This window comes from Tympanuchus pallidicinctus, unplaced genomic scaffold, assembly GCF_026119805.1.
Source record: "Tympanuchus pallidicinctus isolate F22 unplaced genomic scaffold, pur_lepc_1.0 scaffold22, whole genome shotgun sequence".
Taxonomy (NCBI): Eukaryota; Metazoa; Chordata; class Aves; order Galliformes; family Phasianidae; genus Tympanuchus; species Tympanuchus pallidicinctus.
Window position 1 is genome coordinate 17,704,734 of NW_026294739.1, and position 15,924 is coordinate 17,720,657.

The following is a 15,924-nucleotide window of genomic DNA, read 5'->3' on the forward strand; positions in this document are numbered from 1 at the left end:
CGTAATGTTACAGTACACATTTATGAAACGAAAAAAAATTCCACGTTACCATTTCATTTCTTCAGGGGGAGTTTCTACCTGTCTGCTAGTAGGAAGAGGTACTATTATCTTTTTCATGCAGCTGCTGAATACGGTTAGCGGTGGGCTGGAACAGAGATCATACTGAATTAACAATGGTTTGGTTGGCTCCACCAGCAATATTTCAATTATAAAACTATGTGCACCTTCAATTACTTGAACAATCAGCCAACTGACTTTATGGATACTATGCAGGTGCACCTGCAGATGTTAGCTTTCCAGTACTTTAAGATTTCCTCTGTAATGTCCTAATTTTCACATGGGGATGCTAGGTGGATAAAATAGCACAATACTTAGTACAAACATAAATATATGTCTATATGTCAGATATATGTCAAAATCATGACAGCAGTGATGCTCAACTATTAGAAAACAGGAAAGACAGGCCTAGGTCACTGAGGTAGATTTACTATAATTAATCCTATTATCTCTCCAAGCTTAAGTTTCACACACAGACATACTAGATGAAAGAATGGGCTAAAGCAGAGCACTAGGAAGTTGCTTGCTTGCAGCACAGAGATGCCATCCTGAACTTGAGAAGCATGTAGTTAAACTACAGCGAACTAAGAAACGTACTTGTAGATTTCAGTCAGCAAAAAATGAGAAGTGCATAGTTTCACTATCACTATGGGGATTTTGTTGGTTTTATAGCTATTATCTCAAATCTTGTGTGTGTGCAATTACCGCTAAAATTTCCTGCCTATTTGCTAGATGCTGCTGGATGAAAGAATCTCTAGTAACGTTACATTAATTGGGCTCTTAGAGCAAACAAACCACACCCAACACAATGAAGCCACTCAAAATGGCTATGACAGAAAGAATTAGAAGAAAGCACAGCAGTGTGGAAGAGAGGGAAGTTAAGTAGAACATGACTGATGCTACAAAAGCAGCTCTCCTTCCCAGATACTCAATCCATGTAAACGCAGTTGATTTCAGCTAGACTCTGCAGGCAGACACTGCTGTAGTAGCAAATACCAGTACACCAAACTAGTTTGTATACAGCAGCACTGGCTGTTTCACAAGCATATACTAAAAGTAATATCTCAATTGCTCAATATTACGCTGAAATATGTTGCACTGGTTGTCATTCAAGATATGAAAGGATTATTTTTAATCATGATTGCACAAGAGATTTAAATATTCTAATCCTCTTTTTTGAGTAGTGGAGCTTCAAAATGAACCTGGACACCATTAGAAATGATATTTCTTTTAGATGAGAGGAAGTGGCTTTACCAGAACACGTTCTGTAGGAAGTAAAGGCTGTTTGGTAGTTTGAAATTGTCTGAAATGTCAGAAATGTGGAATCTTCTCCAACATAAACTTGAAAATTAAAACAATCCCGACGATAATCTGGATGGGAAACTGGGCACGTGGATTCTGACCAAGGAGGTGTCACAGAGGCAATATGTTTTCCTCTTAGCTAAGTCTGCTTTCCAGAAAGTGTTTGTTTTGTCACACAATTTGGTGTTTATCACTTGCAGATTGCATTACTCTTCTAAATTCGCTTTTTTTTTTTTTTTTTTTTTTTTAATTTATGATTTTCCTTTTAAAACTGAGACAAACTGTCTTATATGGCTGAGTCTGGCATTTGAAAGAGTCCGAGGATATAAAAATCGAAAGCAAGCTACTGAAGTATCCTGTCTGGTTAATCGCTAACACCTGATTATCATCCCGTAACATCTCCCCCACCCTCTCAATAATTTAATTGATAAGATCCTTTTCCTCCTCCAACTTAAAATTACAAGCAGTATCAGGAGAACATAAAACAATATCAATATATACAATGTGCAAGTTCACACACTCAAACTTGGGAGCCTAAAATATCTTGATTGCCAACTGCCATTCTCACTTTTTAAGTATGTACAGCGCCAATTGAAAGCTAGGGAGGAAAAAAAAATATCAGACCATATTATTTGGTGCCTAAATACAAATGTAGTTGTTTTATTTTATCCTTCCAGGTCTCAAGAGGCCTGTCACGTCATGGATTCAAACACCTTCTGAACTCTGTGTTGGAGATATTGAAAACCTGCTGAAACCATTACTTCCTGTTCTCACTGTTCGATATCCAGTGTTTCCCAAAGATTGGGGTTTACAGCAATCACTAAGATCATGTCATAAACAAAACCACATTTGACCAAGCACGTATATAAACATACACACACATCCTGAAACTAAAAGATGGGGCTGCAAACTTTCCTTTTTTCTTAGCTTCAGTTTGCCCTTAAGGAAAACAAAACAAACCCAGCATCCTTGCTCCTCTTAATGTTGACTGTCACTCTGAATCTCCATGCCTAGTTACCTACAGATTTCACTCATCTGATGTCATTAGCAGAAAGTGAACATAAAATTTGGGAGAAAAAAAAGCAAACTGGATTCTCAAGGCCACTTCCACAGTTGCAAAGGCATACATAGAAAAACTATCTTGTATCTGAGTTTTGACTTTTAAAACAACAGACAAACAAAGGCTGAGGACATCCTGTAAGAAATCACAATGATTTACAATAAGACATTTTAGAACATTTGTTGCATATGCATGGAGGAAATTGTCACAGAACGTCCCACTTTTTATTAACTTCAATGCAGTAGGCTGTTTCAGAGGAGTAAAATATCACAAAGTAGAGGACAGTGAGGATAAACTTAGATAAAAGGCAGGAAGGACACAAATATACAGAATCACATATAAAGAAAGACACATGTACTAACTCGTATTCCAAAAAGTTCCCTGTATTCACTATAGAAGAACTGGATCAATTAGAATGACACATTACAAAACAGCAAAATGCCAAGAGCTTTTTGATGCATATTTATTGTTCTTTAACTTTTGCAGTAAAATATTAGTATCAAATATGGTTTCACTGAGATGCCACCAAGATCACAGATGGGCTCAGCTGTGGCACACAGGGGGCTGTGGAGGTGCCAGATGGAGTGAGCTGCGTCTGGTGCAGGGCAGCCCTTGACCTCATTCCACCAGGACCGCCGCGTGAACCTGAGCCTTCTTCCCCGAATCCCCTTTCCAGTTGCACCCAATAGACATAGTTCAGATTTCATTTTAAGAATGCGAAATCCCATCCTCTGAGTATTCTGAATGATTGCTCAAACAACTAGCACAATTTCTTTTACTCAGCTTCTGCTGAACAATTATCTTAATAAACGTTACTTGCCCAATTAGTGTAGCACCTCACCATATTCACTGCCTTTTCCAGACATCATAGCACTTTTAAAGCTGAACTACAACATGATTTTCCCCTTCATTATAAAGTGAAATTATTCTTCTAACGACTTATTTTGTGTGGAACTGTTCTCCTAACTGACCTGGGAAGCTTACATCTCCCAACCTCAATTCTGCATCAGGGCTTTGCTCTTGACCTTTTATCCCACTCTGAATTCTGTGAACGTTTTTAAAGTACATCACAAAAAAAACAATCCTTGATACTTCACAACATTAAAAAGACAGCCGTTAAGCATATTGAACATTGTCTTTTACTAGAAATGAGCGCACATAATGATGAACAGAATCACAAGAATGCTTCAGGTTGGAAGGAACCTCCCTAAAGACCACCTATACCCAAACAGTCTCCGACACCTGACACTAGATCAGTTATCTCAAGGTCTCACTCAAACCATGAAGCATGGGATCAAGAATCCACTGATTCCCTATCACCCTTGTCCTCTACTCAGTCAGACCCTATTAGAGATGTCTGAGGAACACTCACAGTAATTACCTAGCCTGAATGTGAAGTTCACCATTCAGAATTCTAGCTACACTATGCATTTCCCCACACGTAATAATTACTCTTTCTACCTAGTCTCTGGATTGTTGCTCAAGTGACAAGATGTTTACAGTGATTTGAAGCATTGACTACTTCCAAATAATAATTTTAACTATACCATTTGCCTTTCCATTTTAATTTCTACCTAACAGATCTCTAAAACTACAAGATACTTGAAACATTAGTAATGGAATTCTTCCTGAGATAATTTCTATTCCATATTTACACCGATAGGGATCTTCTATTATACAGCACCTCATGTCAGGGAAAGGTCTCTTAATGCTCATCACAGGGACAAAGTTCTATTTACATATCAGGACAGACAAATATACTCTATCCATATATTTATTCACTGAATCACTTTCTATGTGGAAACTGATTTAAAATGATTCTGAAATACAGAAATGAAGAAATCTAATGCATCTCTGCCATACACAGGTAGATGAAAGGAATTGCAGCATTCAGAAAATCAAAATAGATTAAAAAAATGGAGGTGGTGGAAGTCACCAAAGTTTTATGCCATTCCTCTAACCTTTGTTTTGAGGATACTTTTTACTTCGCAGGTCTCACGTCCCTTTCAAGCTTATTCAGGTATGAATAATTTCCTGAGTTTCAGCCTTAGAACAATTTCATTTCAAAAGCAGCAAAACAGAAGAAAGATTTCTCCAAATGGAGGTCACAAGCCTTTGGAAATCATTGTCAGAAAAAAAGAATGATGCTAACAAATGCTCATGTTATTGTTCTAAAATTCATAGGACTGGGAGAGTCTTAAGAACAAGAGAATCAAATTACCAAACAAGGCTGCAGAATCTTTTACATAAATTCTTTTGATTTTTCATATCAGTATTGTTTTCTGTTTATCAAACAGAGATCAAAGAAATCATTCAATTCATATGCAGTATTAATCTCTAAGCCACCATCAAGCTATTTCTGTGCATCCTAAAATAATCGAAATGGAGCAGCATAGCATTTCATCTTCGCTAAATTGAAGGTTTGATCTAAACTATGGAAGGTCCAAAGTATTCTCTGAATTATTAAACAAATTCCATTTAAAAACGTTCTTAACTTGAAGTAGAGATCTCTCCAAATTTTATCATATCCTGAAGATTTTTTTTCTAGGAAAAAAGATTGAAACAGTCCAATATTCTGAAGTCACAGAAAAAAATTGTTTTCTGATTACAAGAATTTGAGAAACAGAAGGCAGAAGCACAGAAACACAAGTCTCATGCATTTTATTCACCTAGCACAGGACTGTTCATTTAGTATCATTATTTAGTAAAATGATGGTTATCACAGAGAATAGCTCATCAACCAACTAATGCTTATATTAGTAGCTACTTTTAATAAAACGGAATATGGCGTTAGAGCAGTCCCCAGGATTGAACAGTAACAGTTTGGCAATACGTGAACTGCAGATGGTATCAAAGGCGTGCCAATAACTTAAACAGGAGCTTCCAATAAAATTTCTTGTAGTGTGTGTTAAACTCTGTGAATCGAAGTCATGTGGGCAGCCATGGGTATCTGGCACTTTCAAACTACATGTTGTCTGTTTAACCACCTCACAGGCCACCACATCCTTCAGGCAAAAGTCTGTGCTCCAGATTATTTGTATTTGTCCCAGGCTTACGTTACCTCTAACAAAATTTATTCAGTGAATCATCACTAGAAAAGACAAATTTACTTCCACTTGATCTACCTTCCAGTGACATAACTGAAAAAAAAACCACCAACAAACAACTTCTCCAAGTGTACCTTTGAGTTTTTTTCCAGCACATTATTGCAGTCAATGACCAAAACGTAAATGATTATAGGAACCTGACAGCCTATTCATGCTTGTGAATAGTAGTCAGAGATTTAAAATCACAGATAAGCCATGTTAAGGGTTCTAGTGGTAAACAGATAATGTACTTATAAGGATATCATCATTTTCTACATAATCAAGCTTCTTTTTCTCACAGTACAGGCTAGGACGCATGCAGTCACTAGGACAATTTACAGACAGCAAACTAACACATAAGTGTTTAGAAACTGAAGTGGCATCTTCATGCTGCCATATCTGTTTTAATTAGCTTTTCTATTCATGTAGGGTAAATAAAACATTAAGGAGTCAGCCACGTAGATAAACAAAAAGCTATTTTTCAAGTAGCTCTGCAAAATGAGCAAAGAATAAAGCTTGAAGACTGTTACATTTACCTCCCTAACTTCCAGGACACTTTTAAGAAGACTAGGTCAGGTACACTGAGACACCAAGAAAATGTGCAATTGCTTTCCTACAGAGCTGTCAAGGCATTCATGCTGTGAATAGCTAACAACCTTCTTTGACAACCAGGCAAATATTTGTATTTTCTGCCATACTAATCCTAAAGTATCTCAGCATTGCATCAGTCAATTTTGTGCCAGTTCAAGTCAAACTTGAGGTGTCTGAGCAAATAACTGGATTAAATATTCTCGATAAAGCCTTGTCACAAAGTCATAGACTTCTTCTGAATACATTTCCCAATAGTTAGAATAGTTAGAATAAAAAAAGACTGTAAAGTTGAACAGGTAGCAGACAACATACAGCCACTAAACTGCCAGAAGGGAAATTAAAGTAGTGCTTACCAGTCAAATAAATTATATCTCCTTATTGTTAGCAGTGGTTAAAAACCACTCAAAAACACCACAACAAAACCAACGAACTAACAAGAAAATCACCAAACTGTTAAACATTTAAAAACACTGAATAAAAACACTAAATATTTCTGAAAAAAAAATCAGTTTTTCCGGTTCCCCCTCCCCCTCAATTCTAAAGAACATTTATTTAGATAAACATTTGAGGTAAAAGTCTATCCAGGCGGAACTGAGATACAACTTAAAGAAAATATCTTAATTCAAGTGATAATTGTGCTGAGATGTAAATGCTGTTTTTAGATCTTTTAAAATGTGCATCTCTTATTACATTGGACTTTTGAACTTGCACTTACTGACCATATGTTTCCATTATCATGGAAACCCTACATGAAAGAGTAAGAAAAACGAAGGGAAAAATACTTCTTTCAATAGGAACAAGCACCACGGAACTTGCTGAGATATCACTGTAGAAACAATTCATAGCTCCTTTTTTATAGAGTAAAAACAAGCAGACAAATAGTATACTATGTGAATATATCAATAAAAACAGAAACAAATAAATTACTTGAAGTGCAGACTTCGTGCCAAGAGTTTGAAGCAAAGCACTTTTGAGCCATGCTGCATTACACAATGTTCCCTTATCAAAGGTTTCCATTCAGGTAAGATTTCATTTAGAGTTTTAATTCCCATACTTAGAATCTGTGCACAATTAAAATGTCCATTAACTGAATATGTCTCAGGCAGTACTTACCAATACTGGCATAGCCAGGTGTCGATGGATCTCCTCCACTATTCAAGGAAACCATAAAAGCTTTATCAGCAAGATCTGTAGTCTTTGGTAAATCACAAGGATCGACATAAAGAAGAACACCACCAAACCCTGCGTCTTCTAACAAAGAAAGCTGAGGAGAGAAAACAGGAGTAACTATTAAGGGAAGATATTAGAAAACGTTATTACTTTAATTACTGTTGGGATAGGGGCACTATATACATCAGGCTCTCACTCTAATATCAGCACAAGCAGATTAAAGACAGATGCCATCCTAAAATGCTTGTCATATAAATAAAGAAGCTATCCTTTGAAAAGACAAAATCAAAAGCCAACAAGACTGATTCATCAAGTTTCCCAATTCACGTAAAAATATTTTCAAAGGCTAACGACATCAAGTATTCTTAAGAATGACATAATGTTGAGGAAACAGCACTGATGATCACATTTGAGATTTGCAACTGGTAGATTTTTACCTCTTTTACTGCGATACTGCCAAACAAGTTTGGTGAGCTGGAGACTATATTCAGATGAGGCTCGACTAGGCAAGATTTAAAAAGAAATGTGAGTGGAGTCAACTTTCTCTCTACTCCCTGGACACTTGCTTAGACTTAGAAACCTTACGTATTTTCATGTGTTACAAACATGATCTTGAAAATTCCTTGGTGTTGAAACTAATCTCCGTAATGACTACTGAGCATCTTTTCTTCATTTCCCATACTATTAGCAGTACGACATTTCCGGTTAGTTTACCTCTTCAACGACATGTATCTTCAAGGACACTGACATCAGACTTGCATAGGATTTTGAGGTACAGTTATTCTCCAGTAAAGAGAGAAAATATCAGGAGTTTACTGTTCATTAAAAAAATAAAAGAGTCTAGCATACCCAAGCCTTGGAGGCTGCCTCCTGTCAGACAGAGAGCTTTTATTCCGTTTCATTAGAACACCTCAGCGTGAGTGGTGATGGTAATTAGCCTTCCAAAGAATCTATAGATCTGGGGTAGCCAATCAGGAAAACCTCCCCAGAGTCAAGGATGAAAGCATCTAAGCACCCACCAGAGCTTAAAGCAGTTTATAAAGATCAATTTTGACTGAAAAAAATTCAAACATTCCCTTTAACAGAGAACTGAAAAATAAATAGATTTTGTTGTGAATTGGGTGAAACTGAATTGTGATGTGGAAATATCTCCATGCTACAAAATGAATTTTCTGTGTAATGCTCTGCATATTTTGAACTGACTGAAGATTACAACAATGGCACAGAACTCCATTAATTTAGACAGAGGTAATTCCAGCTTTTAAGAATTATCTTACTACTCACTAGGCTCCACTGATGACTTTGCAAATGGCTACTGTTAGGTCTGAGAAATGATACAGAAGAGGAAGGTGCATCATAGATAAATGAACAGTCAGGACTGAAAATAACTGCTGCCTTTTCCTTTTATACATCCATATCCAGTATTCTTTCATTCATCTCTAGTCCTATATTGGCATGTAGGTAACAAAGATCGGGTGTGTACTGCACTTCTGAGGCAAGCTTTACCATTGGGATTTGGCCACAAAGGTACTGGCAGATAGGTTAAAAAAAAAATCAAATAGTTGGACATGACTCTGCTGGATAAAGATGCAAGAAGCAGGGTGCCACTACCCCACATGGCTGACATTAATGCGTTCTCCTATCTGAAGCTGGCACATACACGAGTCAATCGATAGGTTACTGCAATGACCTGATGCAGGAACAAATCTACCAAGGAGAGCTGTTCTATACAGAACTTCAGTGTGATGCATTAAGAACTCATTAAATACAACATCTCTCAAGTGCACTTTGATGCTTATATATACATTGATGAGGTTTTCAGCATGTGATAAATTAAACTAGCAACAGAAAAATGAACCAGATCTCTTGATTTTACAATTGGTTCCTTCTGCTACATTTCCCAGCGTGGTTCACAACAATCCACTGACATTTTCTTATTAAATCTAGTTCTGCTTTCAACTATGTTAATAGTTATTGTAAGCCTACAGGTTTTCAATCATTACACAATGGTTAAAAAAGTATCAGCAATTAAAACAATATACATTTTTTGCTAACTAGTATCTACAGGTTTCTCTTATCTAGTTCTCATGTATTTTCATTACTATTTTAAGAGAATTTAAAAGTCTATATTTCAAAAGGACATTTAGCACACCATGCTAAAAAACATAGCTCCCATCTTTAAAATATTCACGTGCACGTAGTTTATATTATTGGAAGAGTATGCATTGCCTGTATCCTCACCAATGTACACAGATACTTATATTAACAGCATTAGGCTCTACATTAAAACTATTCACATGCTTTTGAAGGCCTTTCTACTGTATTCTCAGAATGTCTCTGAAAGAGGCTCCCGTGTAAGTCAGAACTGAAGCAATTATAACCATACACTGGGAGACTGTCACTCCTGTTAGTACTTTGAAAATTATATACCCAAACTCTCAATTTATGTAAAAATTCGAAAGCTTCAGGTTTTCTCTATCTAAGGCTAGATTCAAAATTGCATTATTTATTACAAGTCCATTTATTGTAAACACATAATGTGGATGTAACACATTCATAAAATAAAAAACCTAAATGATATTCCTGCTTATATATTAATTACAGGCATAAAGGCGTAATCTCCTTTTCACTATTATTCAAGGTAGTCAACACAAAAACACTCACAGAAAGTGGTTTTATATTCAAAGGCACAGTATGTGAGCATGCGTGCAAACATAAAAAATAAAGTGGAAAAAATAATTAGTACTGCAATGCAGTACACATTATATAATCTTATTTCTGATTAAGAGAGAAAACAATAAAGAAATACGAAAAACAATATACATGCACTCATTGCGCATTACAGAAGATAAAGATTTCTAGTAGAAGAGATTTCTACACAAAAATTAACAGGTAGGGAATGAGAGAATGTGCAAAACATGGGAGGTAAAACAGTTTGCAGGAATTTTTAGAAAACTTAAAGTCACGTTTTATACTGTGAAATAAAATTCTGACAGATCAACATAGTTATCTTTGGCATATGTTACAAGCATAGCTCTCTATTTTAGAGTACGCTCATCATCATGTTTATATTTGGAGTACAGTGTTTATAATTGGAGTAAGACAATTGTATCATATTCAGTAACTCAAGAGTGTTTCCAATATTTGAAAGGTCCTTCAGTAAGTGAAGGAGAAGAACATGCATCGAATGAAAAAAGAAGTTAGCATTTCTTGGCTTTAATCTGTGTAAGCACCCAAATAACCTAACACATAGGCTTTTGTTTTTCCTGAAGTTGACCAAATGCTCTCCATTTAAAATCACATATACTCATAAGTATTATGAATAGCAGGAGCTTCATCTCCCACTGCCATTATACTTCCGTGCAATAATCAACATTAATTACAGAAATAACTAACCAGTTTTTAACTAGTCCATTTTTCAATTCACAGACCAATGTGCAAAATACATGGTTCATTAATCTGAGACACAGCTTTACTAGCTGGACAGGCTACAAGTTATTAATTATTCTTCGGTACTGAAGTTCCAATTAAAATCATGAGGCTCTGAAAGGAAATCCCATCTCATTTTGCTAATTGGCAGCATGTAAAATTACCAGGCAAGGGTAAAGGGCTATTTAAACTCTTGGAAGACCTCACTGACACAATGCATTTCTATTTCTGAAACAGATTACTTGAGAAGAAAAATACAACTTCACATACTGCAGATTTAATTAGATGCCAATGTCCTCTCAATTACCTATGATAATACAGGATACATGGGAGACGCAACCAAGACTCACAGCAGAAAAATAAATAGATACACATCTACATTTTTGTACAACTCTTCTAAATTCCCGATTTCTAACAAGAAAGGAAGCAAAGGTCCACTTTGGCTTCAGCTTTCTTTTTGAATACTACTCATTGTTTAATCATGCCTACATTTTCTATCACAGAGGTCTAAGAAATGGTGAAAAGAATTTAGTGGCAAAATACTATTTGAATGAGTTTCAGCTTTCACTGATCCATCCTCAAGGTACAGCATTAAGACAGTAAATGAGATGGAGGACATTACCAGTTTAATGGCTGACTCCACGGGGATGATGAAAAGAAATCTGCTTTTCCAGTTCAGCTCCAACACTGCCCTTGTCTAAGAAATGACACTATTCCTATATTGAACTAACAGGACTGGGAAAAGAATTCAGCTGCAAAAAAAGAACTGCAGAGAGCTTAAAATGCAAGCAACAGGTTCTCATAAATGACAGGCTACTCCCATAAAGGTTTTTGAATGCAGGAAATGTACAGCACTGGAATTAAAGTGTTACTAAAATACATTGCCACACACATGAACAATACAAAATCATGATGCTTTGCATTGCGGCAAGACCTTAAAACTTTAATGTACTTGCTGTCAAAGGCATGATAATATGAATTGCCATTCTGTGTGGAAAGAATCTGACATCTAAGACATTTTCAGTCATCACTTTCCAAATTGAAACCGTCATTCAACATTTTCAGAATGTTATCATTTTTATATCTAAAAATGATTTTGAGAGATATCTTTCACATAGCAGTTATCCATTACTGCACGTAGAGCTGACCCATTCCATCATCTGAGGCAAAACAGACAAAACCCAAAATACAACCACAAGAACATATTCTAACATATCTCATATGTTTCAATGTTGCTGGCCTGAATCCCTGCTGGAAATTCTATCTCATATCTCCAGATGCCATTCACCAAGGAGTCATAAACTTCCTCTGCGCTATGCTGCATTCAAGAGCAGTCTAACAGCCTCATTCCTGCGCACACACATTTTGCATAGTAGCCTGGACACACTGTATGAACATGTGTAATATGCTAGGAGCAAATGAAAAGGAAAAGGAAACAAAAGAAAATGAAGACTGGCAAGCAGCATTTGGAATAATAGTACGCATGCAAAGAACAGCAGCTCTGATGGCACTAAGATGGGATAACCTCCAACACCAACAAAAGGATCAAGATGTTGAATAAAGTATAGGTATTATAAATTGGCAGATTGAGAGTTTCCAAACGTTAATGCATAAATTCAAGTCACAGTTCCCCTTGCTGTATGCTAGCCTTTAAGACAGATGCCACAGCTGAGGAAAAGCCTCTTGAAAATTTCCCCAAGCCCCCCAAAATCTCTGAATCCAGAAGTAGTTTGCTTTGCCGTTCTTGCACAGCAACATTTCTAACAACATGGTCTTAAATGTGCTATTAAGCTTATTATGAACTGGCTCTGTTGTCCCATACTTTCTCCTTTTGCTGTCTGCTCATCTTCAATACAGTTTTATCAAAGAAAAGTCATTTGTTAAACATCAGTTGCTTTTAAAAAAGGATTTTTTCACAACAGGGTACTTGGACAATTAAACATAAACCAGATATACTGCCCGTTCGCTGCACTAGACTTTGGGAACCTTTAATAGAAATTGAGTGCATATTTTATTGCCAGATCTTGCTTACCACTGCTAAGAAATTCACAACGTTCAATCTAATTAAAAATGAAATTGAACTACAATTCCCTAGAAACAAGGGCTGCTTGGACTCAGTAAGCTTCACTTAATTTATTCCAGAAACAAAATAATTGAATTGTTTACAGTCCAGAAAAATAAAGTTTCATTATTTGATGAGCATATAACACCAGATCTTTTATATTGCTATTGTATTCCTACATCTTCAAGAAATACAACTCACATTTAAATAATTGCGTAGAGGAGCACTGTGTCTATAATAAGCATCATTAAATATTCAGTAAACATTAAGAAGAAACATTCTGGAAAAATGTCCAGATGAGTGACCTCCATAAAGCCATTTGCATTTCCTTGTTCATACTGAAACAGTTGTTTCTGATGATGCTTATAGTTACTTTAGACTAGGGTTATACTCTATTACTGAGAGAACTAAGCTGAAGATCCATCATACAAAACACAATTAGACAAGTAAATAATTAAAATCTTGGTAAATCATCAGGAATAAATTGATCAAACTCCAGGTTATAGTTTATGCATTCTCTATAACTTTAAGCCCAAAAAACACCAAACAGCCAACACAATCACAGCCCTAAGGCAACTGTATGCAACTCCTCTTTCTTCTGTTCCGCTCTCTCTAGAAAGCTGCCGTAATCTCAGCACAAGTAATTTGTAAATACTGTTTTCCCATCTACAGCACCTCACTTACAGAAAACCATAGCAACCAGTCTCCATCACTGACCTGCACTGCAAATAAGGCATAAAAACAGAAACAGTTTTCTCAGGTAAAGACTGTCCTCTGTCATCAATGGAAGCCCCCATGTCTAAGGAGAAGTGGCAAGTCCAGTGAGAGTATGGGAAAGGAAAAAAACTTGTGCTGTAACCTAGGGAAAGGGATCCCCAAACTCTAGTGCTAGATTTGCTAACAGAAATGACAGGTATGCTGAAAAACTGAAGACTTAATACAAGATGTTCTACACTGCTAGACATAGGAAGCAAGCACCTAAAAGCCAGGAATGAGTACACTTTTGTGCATTTGATTTAGCTTAACTGTTTGCTACAACTACTCCTGAGGATTCTGGGTGTCATAGCCATTATTCACTCAGCCTCTACATTAATTCCACATAATTGCCCACATTTATGAGTGGTTTCCACAGACAAAGTCAGCTGTGGGTATGTAATGGCTCCAGATCACCAGAGTAGTTGATGTCTAAAGGGCAAGGAACAACTGGGAAAAATAATGCTGCTTTTAAAATTGCCAAATAATAACTAACAAGAACAAAAAGTAGAGAGATACGGAAACTGCTTGCCTAACACCTCATCTGCTGTATCAAATACAGAGCAAACTTGTAATCCTTCATTCTCTCAACTTACGTAAGAGATGCAGTCCATACCCTGGGACATGCTTGGGTGCCTTGAGTACGTTTTCCAGTACCGTAAAACAGCAAAGTTAAAATGCAAGCAGTCCAAGTCAAACTCCGATCAACCATCTCCAAGATAAAAGCAGGATTTAGACTTCACTAGCTCTGTGCGAGGTGATGTTACATACAATCTACTGAGCTATTAGCAGATGTTCACACAATCCACGTAACAATCAGCTGTACATTTTTAATTAAGGCACATTTGCTGCCTCAAGCAATTGCATTTTAGGGCATCTGTTAGGTTGCTAAAACACAACTGCCTTCATCAGACCTGTGCAAAAATATAATCTTCAATTACTTTATTATTCTCACAATCATTGTCCTGATAGATTCTATGAAAAGCCACATTTCTTCAAAAACACAGAACACATGGGGTATGTTTTCTGGAGTATTACAATGTGCCAGGGTTTCATGTATTTAAAACACCTTGGGTATGATAGCAGTCTTCTTAGATCTTGCATAAAACGATTGTTAGGTATTTTTACTTTTTGTTTGTTTAACGTTATGATTCCAAGTGGAACATATAATGATACAGAGTATGCTATATGTTAGCCTCAGGGATATCTATATATCGGCTAGGAAAACTACAGATTATTAATTGGTGGATGAATATTTTAGTTTCATTTATAGAAAACAACAGCGTTTAATTGTTTAGCATCCCTTTAAGTAAATCAATACGTGAAATGAACTTATCTTCCTTATCAGAAAAACAGTCACAAGGCAGAAATGATAAAACAGATGATCATAAAGAATACGTCCCAGTATATGAAGTTATTTTGAAAATAATAAAGAAATTATTAAAAACTTTAGCAATAAAAGTTCTTCATAAATTATCTGTATTATCTTCACTCCTAAGCTCCACTAGAAATCCTCAAATCCAAAATTTGGCTAGATTCCATTTGTCCATAGTAGATATTTCTGAAAATGAAAGATTTTCCACAAGATCTTTTTCACTATCTGTGCTACAAAGGCCATAACCTCGGTGTATCTTTCCTATTGAACACCAGGGTCTATTGTAGAATATGCAGTAAAGAAAAGTGCCACTCCATGTACAACTTGGGCAAAGCACAACCACAGGAAATCTACACAAAAGATACAGCAGCTGTTAAAGTCAACATTTGCAGCATTTGCAGCTTTTTCTTTTTTTTTTTTTTTTTTTTTTCTTCTGAGGTCCTTTCTCTGTACTATTCAGTACATCAGTAAATCAGGCCTTTGGCCCCTCCTGTGACCTACTAAATAGCCCATTTCACCGAATTGAAATAGTAGAAAGAGCTACACAAAGGAGGTCCAAGGTTGCAGTACTTGATGAAAACAGGGGTGGCAGCTATATTAGTCTGGCAGTCATAAAGAACTGCAAAGTTGTCCATTCGCCAAGAGTTAAAAAAAGAAAAAAAATCCCAACAAAAAAAGCAGTAACACTAGTATACAATTAGTGCCAAAACATCCATCCAAAGTTATGGCCTTGCCTTGTCACAAAGAAGGAGAGAAAAATATCAAACGTAAAAAATATGCTCACAGTATTGTCATAAAGATTTCTGATGCAGTGATTAGGAAAGGAAGACCTCAATACCAAAAGTGGTTAAGAAAGATATGCTGGCAACATATTGCTCCCCATCATTCCTCTCACCAGCTGGGTCATGGACAGCAGCCATAGTAAATTCATGAGAGATTCACTAGGTCATTTTTACCTCTCTGACAATGTCTTGGGGAAGGTAAGGAAAAACTGAGAGAAAATATCTTTCAAAACCTTGTATGTTAAAAGCAAATACTG

At 36.3% G+C, this 15,924-nt stretch overlaps 1 protein-coding gene across 4 annotated transcripts in view; it reads right to left on the reverse strand.

Annotated features, from left to right (window-relative positions):
• The window catches only part of NAALADL2 (N-acetylated alpha-linked acidic dipeptidase like 2), a 287,821-nt gene that overhangs the window by 114,198 nt on the left and 157,699 nt on the right, over positions 1-15,924 (reverse strand). For all 4 annotated transcript variants that reach the window (XM_052687257.1, XM_052687255.1, XM_052687256.1 and 1 more), the window contains exon 5: positions 7,210-7,360. In XM_052687257.1, the coding sequence (XP_052543217.1) occupies positions 7,210-7,360 (151 nt within the window). The remainder of the gene's footprint in view (positions 1-7,209; positions 7,361-15,924) is intronic.